Below are 19,787 nucleotides of genomic sequence, written 5' to 3' on the forward strand. Positions count from 1 at the left end.
TAAATATGATTTAAAAACCTAATACAGGCCATAAATTTAAAACAGGGAAAACATTAAAAACAACAAATACGAGATAATGCTGCTGCTGCTAATAATAATAATAACAACAACAACAACAGGCAGCACTCCAATACAGAGCAAGCCAATGCAAAAACAGGCGGGAAGCCGCTCATTTACCCCAACACTGTATATATGCGTATAAGGGACGACAAGGTGGATAGATACAATACACACTAGCAGGATGCACCGAAGTTCAGTCTGGGGCCAGGATTAGCCAGTTTGGCCGTCGCGCAGCGCCGGTGGCGCCACCCAAGGCGCGGGGCTCCCTTCCCTTGCCGACTGCCTCTGTCATCCCTCCTCCGCCTCCTCCCGCGCGCGCGCGCGCGCTGTTGTTTGTCCCGGGGAATCCGGGAGCACGTGGCTTGTCCGCGGAGCGCCGGGCCTGCCCGCCTGGGCCGGTGGTTGGCTAGAACTTCTTCGGCGGGTTGATTGGCGGGCAAGGAGGAGCGAGCCCGTGGCTTGTCACTAGGCGGCACGTTGGCCGTCCCGAGGCAGGCGCGCGCACGGCGTTGCCTGGAGACAGGGGGCGCGCGGGAAGGGGAGGGGGAGGGCTACGTGGTGACGTTAATTCTATATGAGCGCGAGCGGCGGGAGCTTGGGTCTTTCTACCGCCAGCCGCGCGGCGCTTCTTCCTCGCTCCTGAGTCACTGCGAGAGACCCGGCCTCGCGCAGGTAGCCGGGGCGCGTGGCTTGGGGGGTGGGGCCCTCTATACGGGGGAGAGGGAGAGGGGAGGTAGGAGATCCCCGCCCTGCAGTTGTGTGTGTGTGTGTGGGGGGGAGAACCTCGCGCTCGGTCGGTACCAGGGGAGGAAGCGGACAGAGGCGGCGCCTTTCCCTGGCCGTTCCTCCGCCCGCGGGGAACGTGCCCGGCTCTGGAGCCGCGGCTGCTCGACGGGCGTGTAAAGGTCGCTCTACCCTCTCCCAGGTCACTCCTGCCTCGGGGCGACGCGGCGGCTGGGCGGCCCGCTCGGGCCCGGCCTAGCCTGGCCGGCTGAAGCGCAAGCAAGCACGTGGGGACGGGACGGGTCTGGGTGGCCGCCGCCTCTCCTCCTCCTCCGCCCGCAGGCTCGCTAGAACGTAAACAGCGCTGGATGTGCTCAGGGCGAAAAAAAAGCCATACAGAACTACCGGGCTGGAGCGTAAATAAGTGTCGCCGCGATGGGTGGGAGAACGGAGGAGAGCGCGAGCGAAAGAGCGCAGCCAGCCCGGGAGACTCCGCGGCGGAGGGCCCAGCGCCGAGGGAGGGGAGGGGAGGGGAGGGCCTGCTGGGGCAGGGTTTGGAGGGCGCACGTTGTGGCGGGAAGGCGCACAGACTGTTCCGGCCCCGTGTTCGCGCGCTCACGTCTGGATGAAAGGCATCAGTTGGGGGGGGGGAGACTTCCCGTGGTTTCATGAAAGGTTTTCTCTCCTTCCCCCTCCCCCCGGAATCTAGTAGGGCGGTGCTCTCCAGGTAATAAAACAAACTCTGGCCGGCCTCCATTTCCTTCCCTTTGCACAGTGATAATGTCATTCTGGGAGACTGAAGGGTTAAGTGGCGAATTGCAACGGTGCTTTGGGTGGGTGGCGCGCGAGGAGAGAAAATAAATTTCTTACTCCTTGGGGTTCGGTAAGCATAACACACCTCGCCAGTTTCTGGCTCACTGGGTTGATGTGGGAACTTCAAATCATTCCAAGTGTGTGGACTCTGTTAGGTTTTTAAGGTGCCACATTCGTTGATACATCACGTTACACATGCTGGGTTGCACTAGCTGCGAAGGCACGTTTGGTGCTGGCAGCTCAGGGCAGGGATGAAGCGAAGTGTCCGCTTAGCTGGTTTTCAACTGGTAGGTTGATCCCCACAGACATGGGCTGCTTTTGACCCAAGCTGCGTCACAGCAGCATTGCCACCTTTTTTTCTGTTTGGAGTGGAGACAAAAGGAGCGGATATGGGCGGGGAGAGACAAGTCGAGTAGAAGATTAAACGAAGGTTCCATGTTGTTGGTTTAATAAAGGTGGGTCCTGGGTCTGAAAAGACAGTAGAAAACTATTGACCTCGTAAGAGGGAGGGCTTGATGTAGGATTAAGATGTAAGGCATGGTTGCGTTTTGCATGTGTTATTTAAGATCCAGAAGCAATACAAATGGTCAAGTAAGTGCTGAGAAGGCCCAGTATGCTCTTGACACAGTGAGCTGGAGGTGGTGGTTCTCCAGTTTCTGTGGAATTGTTAATGCCAAGCAAATCATACTGTAAAACTCGTTTGAAATTCTAAATAGGTTTCAGGGTCCATATTTACTTTTGAGGATCTTATCCTTTCACTGAACATTGGGTGATCCAGAGATTTCTCCACAAATGAGGGATTTAAAAAAATGAAAAGTGGTCTTGTGGGCAGCATAATGCATGCCAGACTTCATTTTAAGGTTTTTGTGTGTACTAATACTAAATTTTGCAGCCTTAAACCCATTTGTATAACGTGTGCAGCAGTATATTGCTGTAAAAATATGCTATAGTCACTTTCTGCCTAGAGTTATCATTTTCTAAGAAGTTAATGTTATGAAACTGGCTGAAAATGCATGTACAGAACTCTAAAGCACTTTGTGCCCAATTATGTATAAATGGCAGGCAGTGATGAGACACAAGCACAGTTTAATCAGTATAGTTTCTATCTAGTAATCTGGTCTTGTGCAGAGTTACTTGAGAGTCTTATTGAATGCATTGAAACTTACTTCCAAGTAAGTGTGCATAAGATCGCAGCCTTACTGCTTCCATATATTTTAGGTCTCTAAACTTGAATGGGTATAAAACTAATATTTACTTATGCTTTGCAGTTCAAAGAATGAGCAGAAGAATTGCAAGGCTGACTCTTGGGGTGTTCCTGTAGCTTCAGGCCTAATTCCTTAAGGGTATATTTTTAATTCCCCAAGGGTACAGTTGCTTTTTAAACAAAAGTTAATTCTAATTTAGCTTTTGTTCAGTAATGCTGTTAGGTATATGTCTTAAATCATTCCAAAAATTTGTACTAGTATCTGTTAAAGTTTAGTTTATCTCGTAAAGATAACCCTTAGTGTGTATAATTCTCTGACTTTAGTATTTGTGATACCATGTTTATTTCTCTTGTCTATGAATGGTACCAGCTAGTGATTAGTAAGCAGGAAGAGCACATTAATAGAGCACATGTGACTGATTTGTTTTGTTCTGATGGCCAGCAGTGAATGGTTGGAACTAGAAAAGTTTTAAGTGCCCAGGATATAAATACTGTACACCTTGCTCCTTCCTATAGTAGAGGGGAGCACTCTTAAGAAATGGTTAACAGGTTATGATTAAGGCAGTGATGGTCAGATTGGATCAATCCATTCTTCAAGGCGGCCATACATGGTGAAATTTGTAGTTGATACTATGCATATTGGAAATAGTTTAGTTTTGATACAGTAATCTGCAAATGCAGCACCCATGAGTGCAGGAATCTGCATAAGGCCTGAGGGCTGCATGCAGTTCCAGGTGAGTTGGGGACTGTGACCCTGCGTGGATGCACACACACTTCAACCTACCCACATTTCATTATGCAGGGATCCGGATGGGATTGTTGGTGTGAGGGAGTTTAAAGCCTTCCCCATCCCTGCACAGAATGAACCTGGGTCAGAGCGCTGTTTCCTCACTGCTAATAGTAGCTAGAAAACTGCAGTATTTGGGTCTGTTCGCTGTCTTCCAGCTGAAGGCTGTTCAGCTGAGAAATGTGGCCATGGGACCCCAGGGTTCTGCGGGTCACACAGAGAGTGGCCAAGGGCTGCAGGTTGCCTACATGTATCATGGGACATGATAGAGCCCTGTTCCCTTCCCTCTCTGGCATGCATCTGTGTGTCTGGAGTAATAAGGAATGGGAGGCTCTCATATTACTGTCCAGTCCTCCTCTTCTCTTTGCATTACTTAACAGGGTGGGTGCAAACTTGGCAGAGATATGGGGGTTTTGCACAAACCTCCATTCCCTTTAATGTCTACGCACAGTGCCTGGATGAGTTCCCATGCACATCTGTCATGGGGAAGAGGGCTGTTGTACACTGGGGAGTCCCTCTGCATATGGGCACTGTGCCTATGGTGGGCTGTTTTGAGTCCGGTGTCCTGTCTTTTGTGTGGTTGTGGACTTGTCCTGCTAATGGTTTCATATCTTAAGGCAATGCTCACTAATCACAAAAAATAACCTATGCCTGCATTGAATATGCAGCTGTTTGTGTCTTGCCCAGGAAGACTGGATGCTCTTAAATCAAGATCTTAACTGATAGAGTGACTACCCCAGAGCCTCAACAAGAATGGCCCTCAACAGACCTTGCAGATCAGGGTCTTTGCATGTACATTAGACTAGTGTTTTAGAGCCATGTAAGAGAACAGGGATGTAATAGTTCTACGTAATGTGGAAAAGGAGGAGGAGGGCTTTTTCTGTTGTGGCACCCCGGCTCTGGAATGAGCTCCCTAGTGAGGTTCGCCTGGCGCCTACATTGTACTCCTTTCGGCGCCAGGTGAAGACCTTTTTATTTTCCCAGGCATTTTAGCTTTCTAAATTTTTATCTTTGCTGTTTTAAATCTGTATTTTAAACTCCTGTACTGCTGCTAGGTTTTATTGTGGTTGTACTGTTATATTGTGGTTTTAATGTTCTATATATTTTAAATTGTTTTATTGTGTGTTGTTTGGTTTTAATTTTTGTGAACCGCCCAGAGAGCTTCGGCTATTGGGCGGTATAGAAATAAATAAATAAATAAATAAATAAATAAATGGGAATCTGGTACCCATGCATCCCTGGCTACACTGTGCAACGTGGTCAAAGTTTGTTGAAAGAGAGTGATGTTATATTGATGGGCAGCAAACTGCCAGTGATGCTGAGAAAAAAACTATCAAACGTGGAAGACAAACTGCAGCTTGAGTGAAGCTGTCTTGCCTACCTCCATACCCTGATTTCTTCTTACAGCAGTATTTTTCATTCACAAAATAACATTAGACCCCTCTTTAACATCTATAAAAGAACACTTTTTTTCTTATAACCAGTGTCTATTGCAGTGATCTTCACAATTTTTCAAGTGGCAGCCACTTTAGCCAAAAAAAATGCAATGCAAGACCTGCATTAACTTACAACTAACATTAACACAGAATAATCACATGCAGAACCTACTTTGGACTTCAGCTCCCATCAGCTCTAGCCAGCATGGCCAATGGTCAGGAATGCTGAGAGTTGTTATCCAAAACATCTGGTGGACGCTAATGGAAGGGAATGGAAATCTCTGCATACTCCTCTGCAGAGCAAGGGGGTGGGCTGACTCTCTAGCACAAAAGAAACCACCCAAAATTTACCATGGTCACCCACCACTGCTTGCTATTATAGGGAGTGAAGGAGGATTAACGTAGTCACAGTGTCTTACCTTTTCTTGCTTTAAAAGGCAACTCTTCTTGCTCCTTCCCTGCTGTAGCTCAGCTGTCCTGTTTTGCTCTTCCCCTTTTTAAACCTTGGAAGGGGCTTGTCTAAGCTTGGCTCTTTGGGGGGCTTGGCTAGGCTGGGCTCCCCTCCCTGACAAAGAGGGAAATGTTGCTGCCAGCCAGCACATACTAGAGAGTGAAATGCTGCAGCTGTGCATCATTTTAATTTAAAACATTTCCCTTTGGCTGAGTGTGCTGCCCCTCTCTATCAGACTCCACTTTTTGGATCACACAGCCAATGAGGGGACTGGAGCAAGGATGGAATGGCGAGGGATTCTCATTGGCATTGTGACCAGAAAGGAGAGCTCCTTGTTGCTCCTTGAGGAGAAATGTTTGACGTTAGATGGGGCTGTCAGAGAGAGGGGAGGTGGGGTGCGGAGGGGAGAGGGGCTGAAAATTTGTTTGTGAGCCGCCAATGGCCCGTGGGCCTTGCACTGAAGAACAGTGGTCTATAGAATTCTGCTTGGGCTTTTTAGCATACTGGTGATATAACACAACATCACAGCTTCATCTAGAAGCCAGCAAGCTTCTTGGTACTTGTTTGTTTTTGTAGTTCACTTTCGTTCTGATTAAAATTATTTTCCTTGTTATGTGATTCTTCTCTTCTGAATGAATTGACAAGAATTCCATTTCTTGTGTAAGGAGTAAGGATTATGTGAGCCGTATCCAGAGTTGTTGAGGAGAGTCTTGGAAAATGGGTAAAGGAGCACTTGGATGCCCTTGTCTTTCAAAGTAAGTTCCCTTGTATATTTCATTATGAAATTTTGGGATGTAAGGTAGTTGCATGCTGTTCCTCATGTCCTTTCCAGGGAAGAGAATAGCTGCTTCTCCATTAAAATGATAGCATCTGAGGGGGTCCTAGAAAGTGAGTCTGACTGGATGGGTCTGGGAGGACTTCATACATCTTGTTGAAGATTTTCTGCAACATGAAGCAGTCTGTCATAACATTTATTTTTTCTGTATTGTTTCTCTTCCTTACGCAATGGAAGGATTTCCAACCCCGATACTGCTTTCTTGCATCATGTGGCTTTGCACTGGTACAAGGCCAACCTGTGTAGTGTAGTGAATTAACTGTTTATTTTATGATGTGCACATCCCAAATTATTCTGAGTGCATGTTACCACCATCCTAAAAAAAGTGTATTGGTTATAAATTTGGGTCAATATCCAACTCTCCTAGTTTTTTAATGGAATCTGCAAATGACAACATCAGAATACTAATTTTCAGAGTACTTTATATTGAGATTTACATAATATTTCTATGCATCAATAATACTCATTTTAGTTGACCACAATGCTGATAGTTTTCATTATGACTTTTACCAACTGGGAAACGTAAGTCTTCTGTATTTTAGGGTACAGCACCTTGTAGATCCACCTGTGATATGTAGGGAGTACCTGTAGACTTAGTGGTACACAAAGTGCTTCATGTTCTTAAAATAGTTTTGAAAAATTAGTTTACGAAGTGTATGTTCAAAATTTTCTCAAGACTTTTTGAAAATAAGTTATTTTCCCCATGGTTTCAGAAGCTGACATTTCTGCAATTGGTGGCACTACTGTTTCAAGTTTGGATGGTATTGTTTAGTAGCTTTCTGTTGTCATGTCATCTTAGCAAGTTGTTAACAGGCAAATATGTGAAAATAAGTTTAAATTGGGTCTACTTCAATAAAAACTTGAGATGCGTATGGTTAGTGTAGAATATCATAGTGACGCTTCTAATGTTTTCCTGTTGTTATCCTACCATGATCAAGGCTACTGGTAAAAGTCCACTTGGCATATGTTAGAAACTGGCTAAAGCATATATAAGTTTGTTTTTTTTTTAATTGAATTATATATTTCAGAGTTGCAAGCTGCAACTTTGGACCTGGAGATCCTGTGTAGCCAGCCAAATGTGCGGGCACTTCTTTATTGAGTGGGCTGCATTCAGCCTGACTGTCATGTCAGAAGCTCCTTCTAGACTGTAAACCATATGATGCATAAGGACAGGGTATGGTGTTTATGTGAATTATCTACTGTAGCAAGTTGAAGCTAACATAGTAATGTGTAAGTCTGAATTGTATTGTTTGGAATAGATCAACCTTCATAGATCACTCCCCACCTCCCTTCTCAAGAGTAAATGTTTACCACAGTTAGTTTTTATACAAGGCTGACTGTTCGATAATGTTTTCACTAAGTAAGGTGGGAGGGGCCATAGCTTGGTGACAGAGCACATGCTTGGCAATCAGAAGGTTCCAGGTTCGATTCCCGGCATCTCCAGGTAGGGCTAGAAAAACTCCTGTGTGAAACCCTGGAGAGCTGCTGCCAGTCAGTGTCAGCAGTACTGGGCTAGATGGACCAATGGTCTGACTCAGTATAGGGCAGTTCCCTATGAATCACCTAAGGTCTACAAAGACTTGGGATGAAGGCAGACATAACATTTTTACTTAGAGCAGTGGAGGTGTTTTGGAAGTGCTCTCACTGCATTCAGTCCACCTGTATCTTTCATGTTGATCTTACTCCATTCCTTAGCTGCCTTTCAAAACCATAGTCTTTCCATACCAGCTTACAGCATAATAACATTACAGTTTAATGAACATATTAATAAAAAATTAAATATAAACAATTTTAAATTAAAACAGTTAAAATAAAATACTATTTCAGACTATCCATCAGTGAATTTCAGACAAAAATTGATTAAAAACCATGAAGTACAGGTGAGTTTTTAAAACCCTATAAAAAGTGGCCATAGATGGAGTCAGCTGTGTATGTCTTGGGAGGAATTCTATAGGGTAGGGACCACCATTGAAAAGGCCCTATTTCTAGTGCCTGCCAGCCTTTCTGATCTTGGTGGTAGGGCAGTGAGCAGATTCATATGGGTGTAGGAGATCCTTCAGATAACCCGGACTCCTTCAGATTAGAGCTTTAGAGGTCAAAACCAGTACTTTGAATTTGGCCTGGAAACATATTGGTGACCAGTGTAGCTTGTACAGATTGGTGTAATATGATCTGACCATCTAATCCCAATAAGGGTTTGATCAGCCACATTCTGTACCAGCTGAAGTTTCAGAGTCATCTTCAAAGGTAGCCCACCGTAGAGTGCATTATAGTAGTCAGGATGTAGTGCCATCTTCCCTAGATAGGATTGCAGTTGATGTACCAGTCAAAGTTGATAAGACATTTCTGGCTACTGCTGCCATCTGCACTTCCACAGGTAGTGACAAGTCCAGAAATATTCTCAGGCTACAAACTTGGTTCTTCAGGGAAATTGCAACCCCATCCATTACCAGTGGAATGGGACTTCTGTCTTATTTGGGCTTCTGGACCAGTGGAATAGGACTTCTGTCCTACCTGGATTAAGCTTCAGCTTGTTCACCCTCATCCTCAAAACTCCCTCCAAGCACCTATTCAGGAGTTCCGCAGTGTCCCTGGGATTAGCAGGTAGAAAACAGAGGTAGAACTGCATGTTACCAGCACATTGGTGATAGTACAGCGCAGACCTCCTGATGTCTTCCCCATCTTTGGGGTGGAGTTTGGAGGAAAAGTTCAAGTTTTTATTAGAAATTGTTTGTGCACAGCGCAAATTGGCTGGCACTCAAGATGTTAATAAGAGCGCCCCCCCCCCCCCCGTAACCTTTTTTATGCTTTAAAATGAAACTTAAGTATATGTGCTCGTCTTAATAAAAGTGGGCAGCCTGCATGAATTTGCAGGAAGGTGCAGGAGTTGTGTCTAAGACAGCATTTGGTTACCTGGTATTCACGACTGTCACTTATTTTGAAAAGCCAGGATGAAACTGGGCTGTTCTTGTAGCTAAGGACCAACTGCCTTTACATTGTAGATATATGTCTTTACTCATATTTCCATTAATATATAAATACTTCTGCAACTATTTCAGTTTATCGGGTTTTAATTTTGATATGTTTAGAATTGTTGTATTTTATTGTTGTAAGTTGCCTTGAGCACTCATTGAGTGGAAGGGCAATTCAGAAGAGATAAATAGAATTTGCCAATCTCAGTATGTTTATCCTCCAAGCTTAAGTAAGTGCTTAATTGTGCTTGAATGAGAGTTTGAACTTTGGGATTTGCCTTTATGCCCAACTGCCCTAACCATCTTAGTAAAGCCTCAAGGCAGTCAGTACCATGCAATACTTCAGAGTAAGCCCTGGCATTGTCAATATATCTTGCCGCTTTATGCCAACTCCGGCAAGGCAGAAAGCTGTTATACAACCTGACATGAAGGTCTCTTGAATATCACTGCTGTTACTGTCCTAGTGGTGGGATGAAAATACTTGATGGAGATTTCTGATAGAGAATTCCAGTGAAAGATTAAATGACTTGCTCTGCAGTGCAGAAAAGTAGAATGGATGTGACAGAGAAACTGAAGTTCTGCAAGATTCATGGATGATGCGGGGGCTAGGGGTTGAGCGGGAGGATGTGTATGTTGAGCAGATGAAGTATTTCTTGAATACCACTGTACAAAATCTGGCAATGTCAGTAGTTAGTAAAACAGCCTGTGTTCCTGGTGAATACATGTTAAGAAGTAATGGCACTTCTATAGTCTTCCGCAGTTTCCTTCTTGGCACCCACCCTTTAACCCCAACCTGCAAGACCTAGTTTCAGTTACTTACTATATCTTCTCTCCTCTTTGTTCTTCATTTTTGATCACTACATCTTTTTCTTTTAAACATAAAACAGTGGTTGTTGGTCCTGGAACTGATGCACCTTATCTTTGGTTTGCAATCCTTTGGTGGCCCTTCGTCCACCAGTGAAGACTAATGCATTATTAAGTCCTATACTATGCCAGTACTATGCTCTATACATTCAGCCTTGACTTTAAGGAAAATTATGTCCATGCCCCAAAGGGGCCCAGTTGAAGTTTTAATTGTCTTTTCTTACCTCCCATTAAGATACAGCTGACAGCTTGGCTTGCACTGCTGCTTCATGTCCAGAGGCTGGGAGCGGGCAAATAAAAGTATATAGCCATTATAGCACATGTTAAGAGCGCCCATAATGGCATTCCAGAGACAAATTAGTGAACCATCAGTCAGTTGACTGGTTCATAAATACTTAACCATATACATGAGCAGCCCAGCCTATCCTTGGACACATGCTGGCACAAGAGCTTTGGATACATGCTGGCACACATATCAGTTTGTCAGGTGGCATATTAAAATTTCCAGCAGCAGCTTCTGTTATTATAGCATGGGAATGGGAAATGTGTGGCTCTCCAGGTGTTATTGAACTGCAATTCTCATCCCTCACCGTTGACTATGCTGGCAAGAGCTGATAGGAATAGCACTCCAAAAACATTTGGAGGGCCACATATTCTCCACCCCTGTTATATTTTTTTATTTACAGTATTTTTATACTGCTCCACATCCAAAGACCTTGGAGCGGTTATAGCAGTTCTTTAGCCGGTAGGCTGCAGCTCTCTCCAACCTGGTGTCCTCTATGTGTTTTGAACTACAGCTCCCCGAAATCCTGCAGCTGTATCTACCCAGATTGCATTTCTCTGTGTCAAAGGTTTAGAGGAGCACTCATGGCTTAAAAACAAAGGGGAATGCCTCTTCTATTATATGGCTTTCTATTGCTATGTATTGATTAGGGTCCTAATTTTAACGAATAGTAGAAAAATCTGTTGGTACTAGCATCAACTTTCATCAACTAAAGTTGGGATTTTTCAGAGCCATCTGATTTTTTTTTTCCTCGTGAGAGAAGAAACACCAAGGTTATAAAATCAGATTTAAAGGCCCCTATTATACTCAATTCAGCACTTATAGCAAGAGTATCATTTCTGACTGCTCTTAAACCATGTAAAGAGAGCTTTTCAATTAGGTCTTTTTCCATAAGCATGTGATGTTAAGGTGATTTTTGAAAATGACATCTCAGTTTTTCACTCTAGTAGAAACCACCTCCTGAGTGTCATACATCACCACCACATACTCTGCACCAGCAATGTATAACTCATGTAATCATATATGATGGCATGCATGTATTGACAGTTCACTGAAAATGGCTTTCTGAAATTACCTGTGGCAATTTGTAACTTTGTTTTGTATTATTTCTGTTGTGTACTCGTTACACAGGCAGACTAGGTACAGCCTGTACTGTATTATACATAGCTTAGTCTAGTACATGACTCTTTAATGTTGTGCTTGTGGATACAATAAAGTATGATTGCTATACAAGAGGCTTTGTATTAGGATTAAAGATACCTACCAATCTCTTGCATCAGACCTAGAGGTTTCTGCACCTGATGAATCTTAGATGTGTGACATTCGGTACAGGACTCCTTAATGTGTGACTGTGAAACAGTGTATGGAGGGCAGTCTGCATATAGTGTTTTAGTTATACATAGAAGGGGTGTGTTTGAGATGCCTGTGAAAAGAAGAAAGTAGCCTTTGGAACAGCAGAGTGGGAAGTGAAATGGGATATGTCACACATATTTGAAGCAGCTGAAAGTGGAGACTTTTCACATGATGTTCCAATCCTACATGGTTAGCCATGTTAAGTTTGCCATACAAAAGCCTTTAAAGTGGTCCCCCATCTGATGGCTGCAAAGGAAAATTGGCCTTAAATAGTAGTGTTGACTGCCAGGTTCCTATAATTAAGTGTGTGCTCAAATCTGGCAATGTTTAACCTCATATGTCCATACTTTTGGTGGGAATACAAAGTACAGCTGCATCAGTGTGCAGGAGTAGTAACGTCTTAATTAGTAGCTAATACAGTCCCTATACTGATGGCAATTTCCACTTGGATGACATAGAAGACATGGTTTGGAATGAGAAAAATTGGGTAGATGCGAACAGGTTGGAATACGTCTGGAAGCCATTTTCCAAAATGGATATTGTCTGTCTTCCTGCAGCAGCTATCTCATAAACCATGGCACCTACATCCATAAAATCTATGTTAAACTAGAGATTTTGAGGTACCAAAGCCAGTGGTAACTTCCCCAAAACTGTATCATTCAACCTTTTGAAGTTTTACAGCAAGGTATCAAGTGAAATAAAGTTTTTTCAGGCTGATTCCTTAGCGTCTTCACAGGTTTTGCAGCACGGCATATGAAATGACAGATATGTACTCCTAAAGGCACTATTGGATATGAAATTACATGGTACATATACTGCCTTTTGTTTTCCAAGATGTAACCATCTCCATGTAGTCTCCTCTTGGATCCTCAGAGCAATTCTTTCTGTACCTAATGTCCTACCATAATAGAGGAATGTTTTTGAGGGAATTTGGTGCTTGAGAAAGAGGAAAGATGGAGGCAGTTCTATAGAGAATACAGGAGATAATCTGATGATTCAGAGGACATTGGAAAAGAGCAGACTTCTGTCTTTATCCAGAGCAGCTCTACAGCTAGGGAGTGACTGAGGCTTACAGCTGCATTCCAGCCCAGGATTTTACAGCACTGGTCACAGGTATGAGACACTCTAATTACACACTTAATTTCTTCACCTCCTGTTATTAGTTCTAAACTTGCCTTAAAATATACCTACATCTGATTGTTCTGCTTCATTCCTCCTTGTCCCCCAGTTAAATAAATCACAGTGTATTTTTTCTTACTGTATGTAAGTTTGTCTACTAGTCCCCCCTCCCCACACCTTGTTGGGAAATAGGGCTCATAACACACTATTGTGTTGGGAGGGCTGGTATCAATCTCCTCCCTCCTCATTAAAGGCTATAGATCCAATAGTTCCCCTGCAACAAAAAGGCAATAAATTGATGAGTAACTGATGGAATTATTGTAGAAATGTAATAGGTTGTAGCTGCAGCCAGCTAATGGTGGAGACTGTAATGCATTATTACTTTGTGTTTACCATTTCAGATGCAGAGTATGGATATGATAACAGCAGCTGAGTAGCATTCATTTTGGAGGAAACTGTCTGTTTGTGGAAGCTATATTGAGGATTAAGCATTAACTCCAATATTTCCCTCTGCATTATATGTCATATGAATACCTAGTGTGAAAGCACCATCTGAAAATGGTAGGAAAAGGATGCAGGAGACTGCAGAAATTTGAAAGAATGTTGCCAGGCAGGCTAAATTAGTAGACAGTTACAGATTGTCTATCGCACCATTAACCTGTGTTACAAAATGTACACCATGAAAAAGACTTTGTAGAAAGGCAAAATGTGAGGAGCTGATCACCAGTCTACAGAAAATGATATCATAAGCAGTAACGTGGCAGGAACCAGGTCCAGTTCCATAGCGTGGCCACCTCCTTCAGCTGAATGTAATCCAGTTCGACTGCAACATGTTTTGTGTGGTCAGATTCAGCACAGTGGTGTTGGAAGCAAGCTTGGCATCTGAAGGTAGCAGAGCACAGAGATTCTTGATGGCAGCAGTGTATTTGAAAGGTGAAGTGTATGAACAAACTCTTGATTTGGACAATGAATCTCATGTTTTTGGAGCTGATCTCTTCAACCACAAGATTTGTTTGGAAACGTATCTTTAAAATATAATCAGAGAAATTGCATTAAAAACACACACATCAGCCACTCAGAATGAAGGCTTTTGGAGAAATAAAACTCAGTGTTAAAAACCTCCTTGATAGTGGCTATGGAATTTCATTGTCAGATATTGATAATGTCATGGGAGAAACTGTAGTGTCAAACAAAAAGGTCAGACTCAGGCTTCTTGTATCCTTTATGGATACAACTCAGTTTCCATCAGAACAGCGGGAAAAATCTGTTATGGTGTTCTCATTGGAATCTGGAGTTGAAGAAGTAGTGAAACCCATACACTCCATTGAAGCAGTGGCGAGTGCTGCCCAAAGTATTTGATAAGCACTCTTGAATCTGGACCTTGGTTCGGAAGATGAATTTTGTTTTGCACAGGAATTAAAAGCTTCATTGAGGAATGCAGAAATACCAGATCTGTTACTGACACACACACACACACACACACACATCTGTTACTGACACACACACATCTGTTACTGACACTCCTAGGAATACTGCCCAATATACAACAAGCCCCTCTGCTCAAAATGACTAATTTTGTGATGCTGACATTGACACAGATATCTCTGAAAGTGAATGACAGCATTGAAGTAACATGCAAGGAGGAGCAAAAGTCTTCAAACAAGGCTGCTTTCCTCATTTCGGAACATTTTTACAGTCTTCACAGAAACAAGAAGAGAACTCCCTTGTGCATCACATGACTGCACATTCTGTATATGATAAATGCAAGACTAGAGAATTATTGACATCATTAAACAGCATAGGTGTTGGTGTCAGTTACAATAACATCCTGAAGATCTGCAGCAAACTAGCAGAGTACACAATGCAGACGAGTGAAGATGGTTTCCCACCCCCATTACCAGATCACCTTTCCAAGGATGCATTTACCTCAACAGCACAACGTTGACCATGCAGACTGTTCATCACTTTTTAGAACACTGAGTAATCATGACACTTTAATCATTAAGTGCAACCTGGTGGGCCCCTCTGTTGGTCTTTAACAAATAAATCTGGTATAATTCTGCTTCATTGACTACGCTAAAGCCTTTGATTGTGTGGATCACAACAAACTGTGGCAGATTCTTAAAGTGATGGGAGTACCAGACCACCTTACCTGTCTCCTGAGAAACGAGGGTCAAGAAGCAACAGTAAGAACCAGATATGGAACAGCCGAGTGGTTCAAAATTGGGAAAGGAGTACGACAAGGCTGCATATTGTCACCCTGCTTATTTAACTTATATGCAGAGTACATCATGAGAAACGCCAGGTTGGATGAATCGCAGGTCGGAATTAAGATTGCCGGGAGAATTATCAACAACTTCAGATATGCAGACCATACCACCCTAATGGCAGAAAGCAAAGAGGATCTCAAGAGCCTCTTGTTGAGGGTGAAAGTGGAGAGTGCAAAAGCTGGTTTGAAACTCAACATTAAAAAAAACGAAGATCATGGCATCTGGCCCCATCACTTCCTGGCATATGGAAGGGGAAGAAATGGAAGCAGTGACAGATTTTACTTTCTTGGGCTCCAAGATCACCACAGACGGTGACTGTAGCCATGAAATTCAAAGACGCTTGCTCCTTGGGAGGAAAGCTATGGCAAACCTAGACAGCATAGTAAGAAGCAGAGACATCACCTTGCCAACAAAGATCCGTCTAATCAAAGCTGTGGTTTTCCCAGTAGTAATGTATGGCTGTTAGAGCTGGACTATAAGGAAGGCTGAGCGCCGAAGAATTGATGCTTTCGAACTGTGGTGCTGGAGAGGACTGTTACGAGTCCCCTGGACTGCAAGGAGGTCCAATCAGTCCATCCTAAAGGAAATCAACCCTGAGTGCTCATTGGAAGGACAGATACTGAAGCTGAAGCTCCAATATTTTGGCCACCTAATGCGAAGAGAAAACTCTCTGGAAAAGACGCTGATGCTGGGAAAGACTGAAGGCAAAAGGAGAAGGGGACGGCAGAGGATGAGATGGCTAGATAGTATCACCGATGCAATGAATATGAACTTGAGCACACTCCGGGAGAGAGCGCAGGACAGGAAGGCCTGGCATGCTATGGTCCATGGGGTCACGAAGAGTCGGACACGACTGAACAACAACTGGTATAATTCTTGTAGCCTGGCTCAAGGCTGTTATCATTCCAGTTTACAAGAGAGCTCTCAAAGATTATCTAAATAATTATCGACCAATGAGTTTGCTGTCTATAGTTGGGAAGGTTTATGCTAGGTTTTTGTGCCATAACTTGAACATGTGGATTAACGTTGATGAGATTGTAGGGGAATAGCAAATTGGGTTTAAGTCTGACTGTTCTACTCTGCCTCGTTGCTTGGTTCTAGCTCATTTAGTAAAGGGAGGTAAACTATTTAAAATCTGCTTTTGGTTCCATATCCCATGACTCTCTCATCCCCCTAAGATCAGCTCTACGAAGATATTGGTTTTTCTCTATGCAGATGATGCAGTTCTAATCTCCCTAACATGACTGGGTCTCAAGCAATTATTGACTAGGTTTGCTGATGATTGCAATTAAAATATACTAACTAATTATTCAAAATCAAAAGTTGTGGTATTCTCTAAGAGGAAGGTTAGATATTCATGGGCCCTGGATAATTATGGACTTGATTAAGTTGATTGGGTATTTGGTTTCAGGAGACTGCTAAGTGGAGATTTGCAAACATCAAGGCTGAACAAAATGTGGGTGTTATAGTTTGCGTTTTAAATTACTGCTACTATCATCATCATCATCATCAAAGGGTGGCCAGTTTGTTACAGTGGCCATCTGTGTCTTTAAAGCCAACATTTTATCCCAGGTTCACTTTGGAGCATTTATCTGGGTCCCATGCTCAAACATTTCTTTTGAAGGAGTTCAGCCCCACTTTCTCTGATCTGTAGATGTGTTACTGGTGCTACTCTTAACTTAGAAGTTGGTCTTAATTCCTTAAACTGTTTGGCTTGGATGTATTCCATCCATTTTTGGCTTCGTTGCTGTCTTTTGCTTGCCCCCAATTCCTTTGTATCCCAGGAGATGGCAGATTCTTACAAGTCTGCCTGGAAGAAGGTAGTGGTGCAGAAAGTTCTTTCAGTGGTGCTGGCTATTTGTTATCTATGAACTGGGGGACAGCCAAACTTATTGTTAAATAGAGGCTAATGGATATATATTCTCAAGACCTTAACAGAGTGGCATAGGGTCCATGCTCTCCTTGGTTGTTGGGTTTACCAGGCCCAAATGTCAAAAATGGGATGCCCTATTTAAATTGGTTATCCATCCCTAAATATGGGAGGGCTTTTTCTCTGGCCTGGTGCAATGTGCTACCCTCTAATCCAGTGGTCTCCAAAGCGGGGAATGCGACACAAACCATGGGTGCATGAGCTCCCTGATCATTGAGCGGCCTCCTGCTGCTGCTATGAGGTGGGCAGAGAGCAAGCTCCTGTCCTGTTGAGAGCAACTGGTGGTGCCTTCCGGCTGAAGGAAAGCAGGAAGAAGATTAACCCTTCCCACTCTCCTTTCGCAGAATGAAGCCAAGAAGGAAGGGGGCACTTTCCTCTCAACTGCCATCCTGCCTAAGGAGAGTGGGAAGGAGATTAACCCGTCTCACTCGCCTTTCAAAGCCGAGAAGGAAGTGGGAATTTTCCTCTCAGCTTCCATCTTGCCAAAGGAAAGTGGGAAGGTTTAACAGCCCAGGCCAAGCCACCAGTTGGCCAAGAATTGGGGACTCTGTGTAGGGTGCATGTGGGGCTGGTGATCTGGACTCCCAGCTCCCATGCAGGCAAGAGCCCAGCCACACACACCTTTCCCCTCCTTGCAAGGAGACCTTTCCACTCCTTGCAAATTGACAGTGGTGCTCTCGTGGATTTACAGATTATCTAGTTTTAACTAAACTAACCCTCACAAAATGGACAGGTGGTTTAAAAAGAACTGAACTTAGAACCATACCTCCGAATTGCTGTATCAGAAAGTGTTAAACCAAGATTTTCAAAAATAATGAAGCATATTCAATCACATTGCTTTCACTAAAAATATTATTAATATTTTTTTAAGTGAGACCAAAAAGGGATTTTGTACCGATAATAAATAATATTTTTAAAGTAATATTTTATTTCATCTTTATCTAGCCCTGTTTATTATTTACTTTTTGTATATTTTTATAATGTACATAATATATTAGTATAGTAGTACATGTATATAATTTATAAATTAAATATACTTATATTGGGGTGCGTGCTCAAAATTTTTCACTGATAGGGGCGCACGATCAAAGAAGTTTGGAGACCACTACTCTAATCTTTTAGCTGCTAGATATAATAAAACTCCAGTTAATAACAGATGCTGCCCCTGCAACAATGAAGAGGTGGAGTCTGTTCTGCATGTATTCTTTAATTGTAGTTTCTATCAAGGGGCTAAAGAAACTTTGATTTATCCTATTATGCAGTCTTTCCCTGGACGATCCTTAAAGTCCCTGTTGATTATTTTACTTGAGGGTTCTAATATTTCAGTTACAGAGCAAGTTGCTAATTTTTTTTAATGTAGCCATCCAGATCAGACCCTCTATGATTGCTTCATGATCTGTTCTTAATGTTTATGTATTTTCATATGTATTTTAAATTTGTACATTCTTTTATTTTGTATGTATGTGGTCGGTAGACCATTGACAATACACTACTACTTAACTGCAACCTATGTTTGTAATATCAAGGCCACCTGTATCATGCACTACTCTTCCAAGCCGGCCCCATAGGTTGATATCAGAATTATGCTAAAGGATCAGACTGTTTGTCATGCTTACAGCATGTGGCAATTGACTCCCACAAGTAAAGGCAGAGGATAATTTGCTTTGTCTCAAACATACAATAAACACACAGAATTATACTAGAGTTTGTGCTTTAAGTCTAGTGAAACCAAGCTTCAGCTTGGACAATTATGACATCCTGTAGCCTTATGAGCTGGATGTCATGCACTAATTTCACATGCCGTTGTAGTAGGAATGCATGTTGGATTCCTACCATATATTCTTCTCTTGTTGCACAACCAGCTACAGTGTGTACTGTGATGCATAATTTCCATAGGATTTTGTCACAGCCTTTTCAAGCAGTCTCTGAAATGATGGTTGTAATGTAAGAAAATGGGCTGTAGTGTGGAAAAGTTAAGTGCTGCAATAGCAGCAGTATGTCTCCTCCAAAAGGGTTCAATCTTGATTTTGGCATTATTTTATTGCTTTAAGCTTCAATTAAATGTAAAATAACTCTTCTTTTCCAGAGGTTTTCTGAGGTCTGGAAAAATGGCAGACATTGACAAGTAAGCATGTTTTCTTTAACCTTAGCTAAAGTACTATTATATCTTTCTAACGTGCTATGATCAGCAAAATCCATCCTATACCTTAACTGGGTCTCTGTGTGTGTCATGCTAGCCAGATTCAGTGTCCTGAGAATTTTGGTTTACATTTATTTTTAAGCAGCTTTTAGGTCTTATGGCTGTGAAGATATGCTTACAAATTTTGGGGTGAAGCATGTAAAATCTTGGACCTGTCCATACACTTCTTCAGGCAGCAGCAGTCTTCATGTGGTGGAGGAGCGGATACACTCCTTCTCTCCACCATGCACATAGTGCAACATGGGCCATCCATGTGGAAGCCTATACAGATGGCTTATGAGCAGCTTTTCTCCCTCAAAAAATTATCTGCATTAAACTTGCCTGTATGGGCTTTCTGGGGAGCACCTGCTTCACAGGTTACTTTACATACAATGTTGAAGCTCAGCATATGTCCGTTCCTCCGTAATGTGTGTAGCACAGAGTAGGACCTTTGCATGGCTTTTATACGTAATCTAAGGATCAGAGTATTGGTTTTAATACTCTGGCT

At 42.9% G+C, this 19,787-nt stretch overlaps 1 protein-coding gene across 16 annotated transcripts in view; it reads left to right on the plus strand.

Annotated features, from left to right (window-relative positions):
• Positions 1-592: 592 nt before the first annotated feature.
• Positions 593-19,787, plus strand: part of NAP1L1 (nucleosome assembly protein 1 like 1) — a 41,548-nt gene continuing 22,353 nt past the window's right edge. For 4 of the 16 annotated variants that reach the window (XM_084810457.1, XM_084810460.1, XM_084810463.1 and 1 more), the window contains exons 1-2: positions 593-732; positions 19,187-19,225. In XM_084810457.1, coding sequence (XP_084666583.1) covers positions 19,209-19,225 — 17 coding nt within the window. In that variant the 5' untranslated portion in view covers positions 593-732; positions 19,187-19,208. Of the gene's footprint in view, positions 733-846; positions 1,511-6,119; positions 6,230-19,186; positions 19,226-19,787 lie in introns of those variants that run through there. The other 12 variants (XM_084810459.1, XM_084810462.1, XM_084810464.1 and 9 more) reach the window with 6 other exon arrangements.

The sequence above is a fragment of the Heloderma suspectum genome, chromosome 7 (assembly GCF_057233095.1).
Source record: "Heloderma suspectum isolate Gila_16-S chromosome 7, 16-S_ref, whole genome shotgun sequence".
In the NCBI taxonomy this organism is placed as follows: Eukaryota; Metazoa; Chordata; class Lepidosauria; order Squamata; family Helodermatidae; genus Heloderma; species Heloderma suspectum.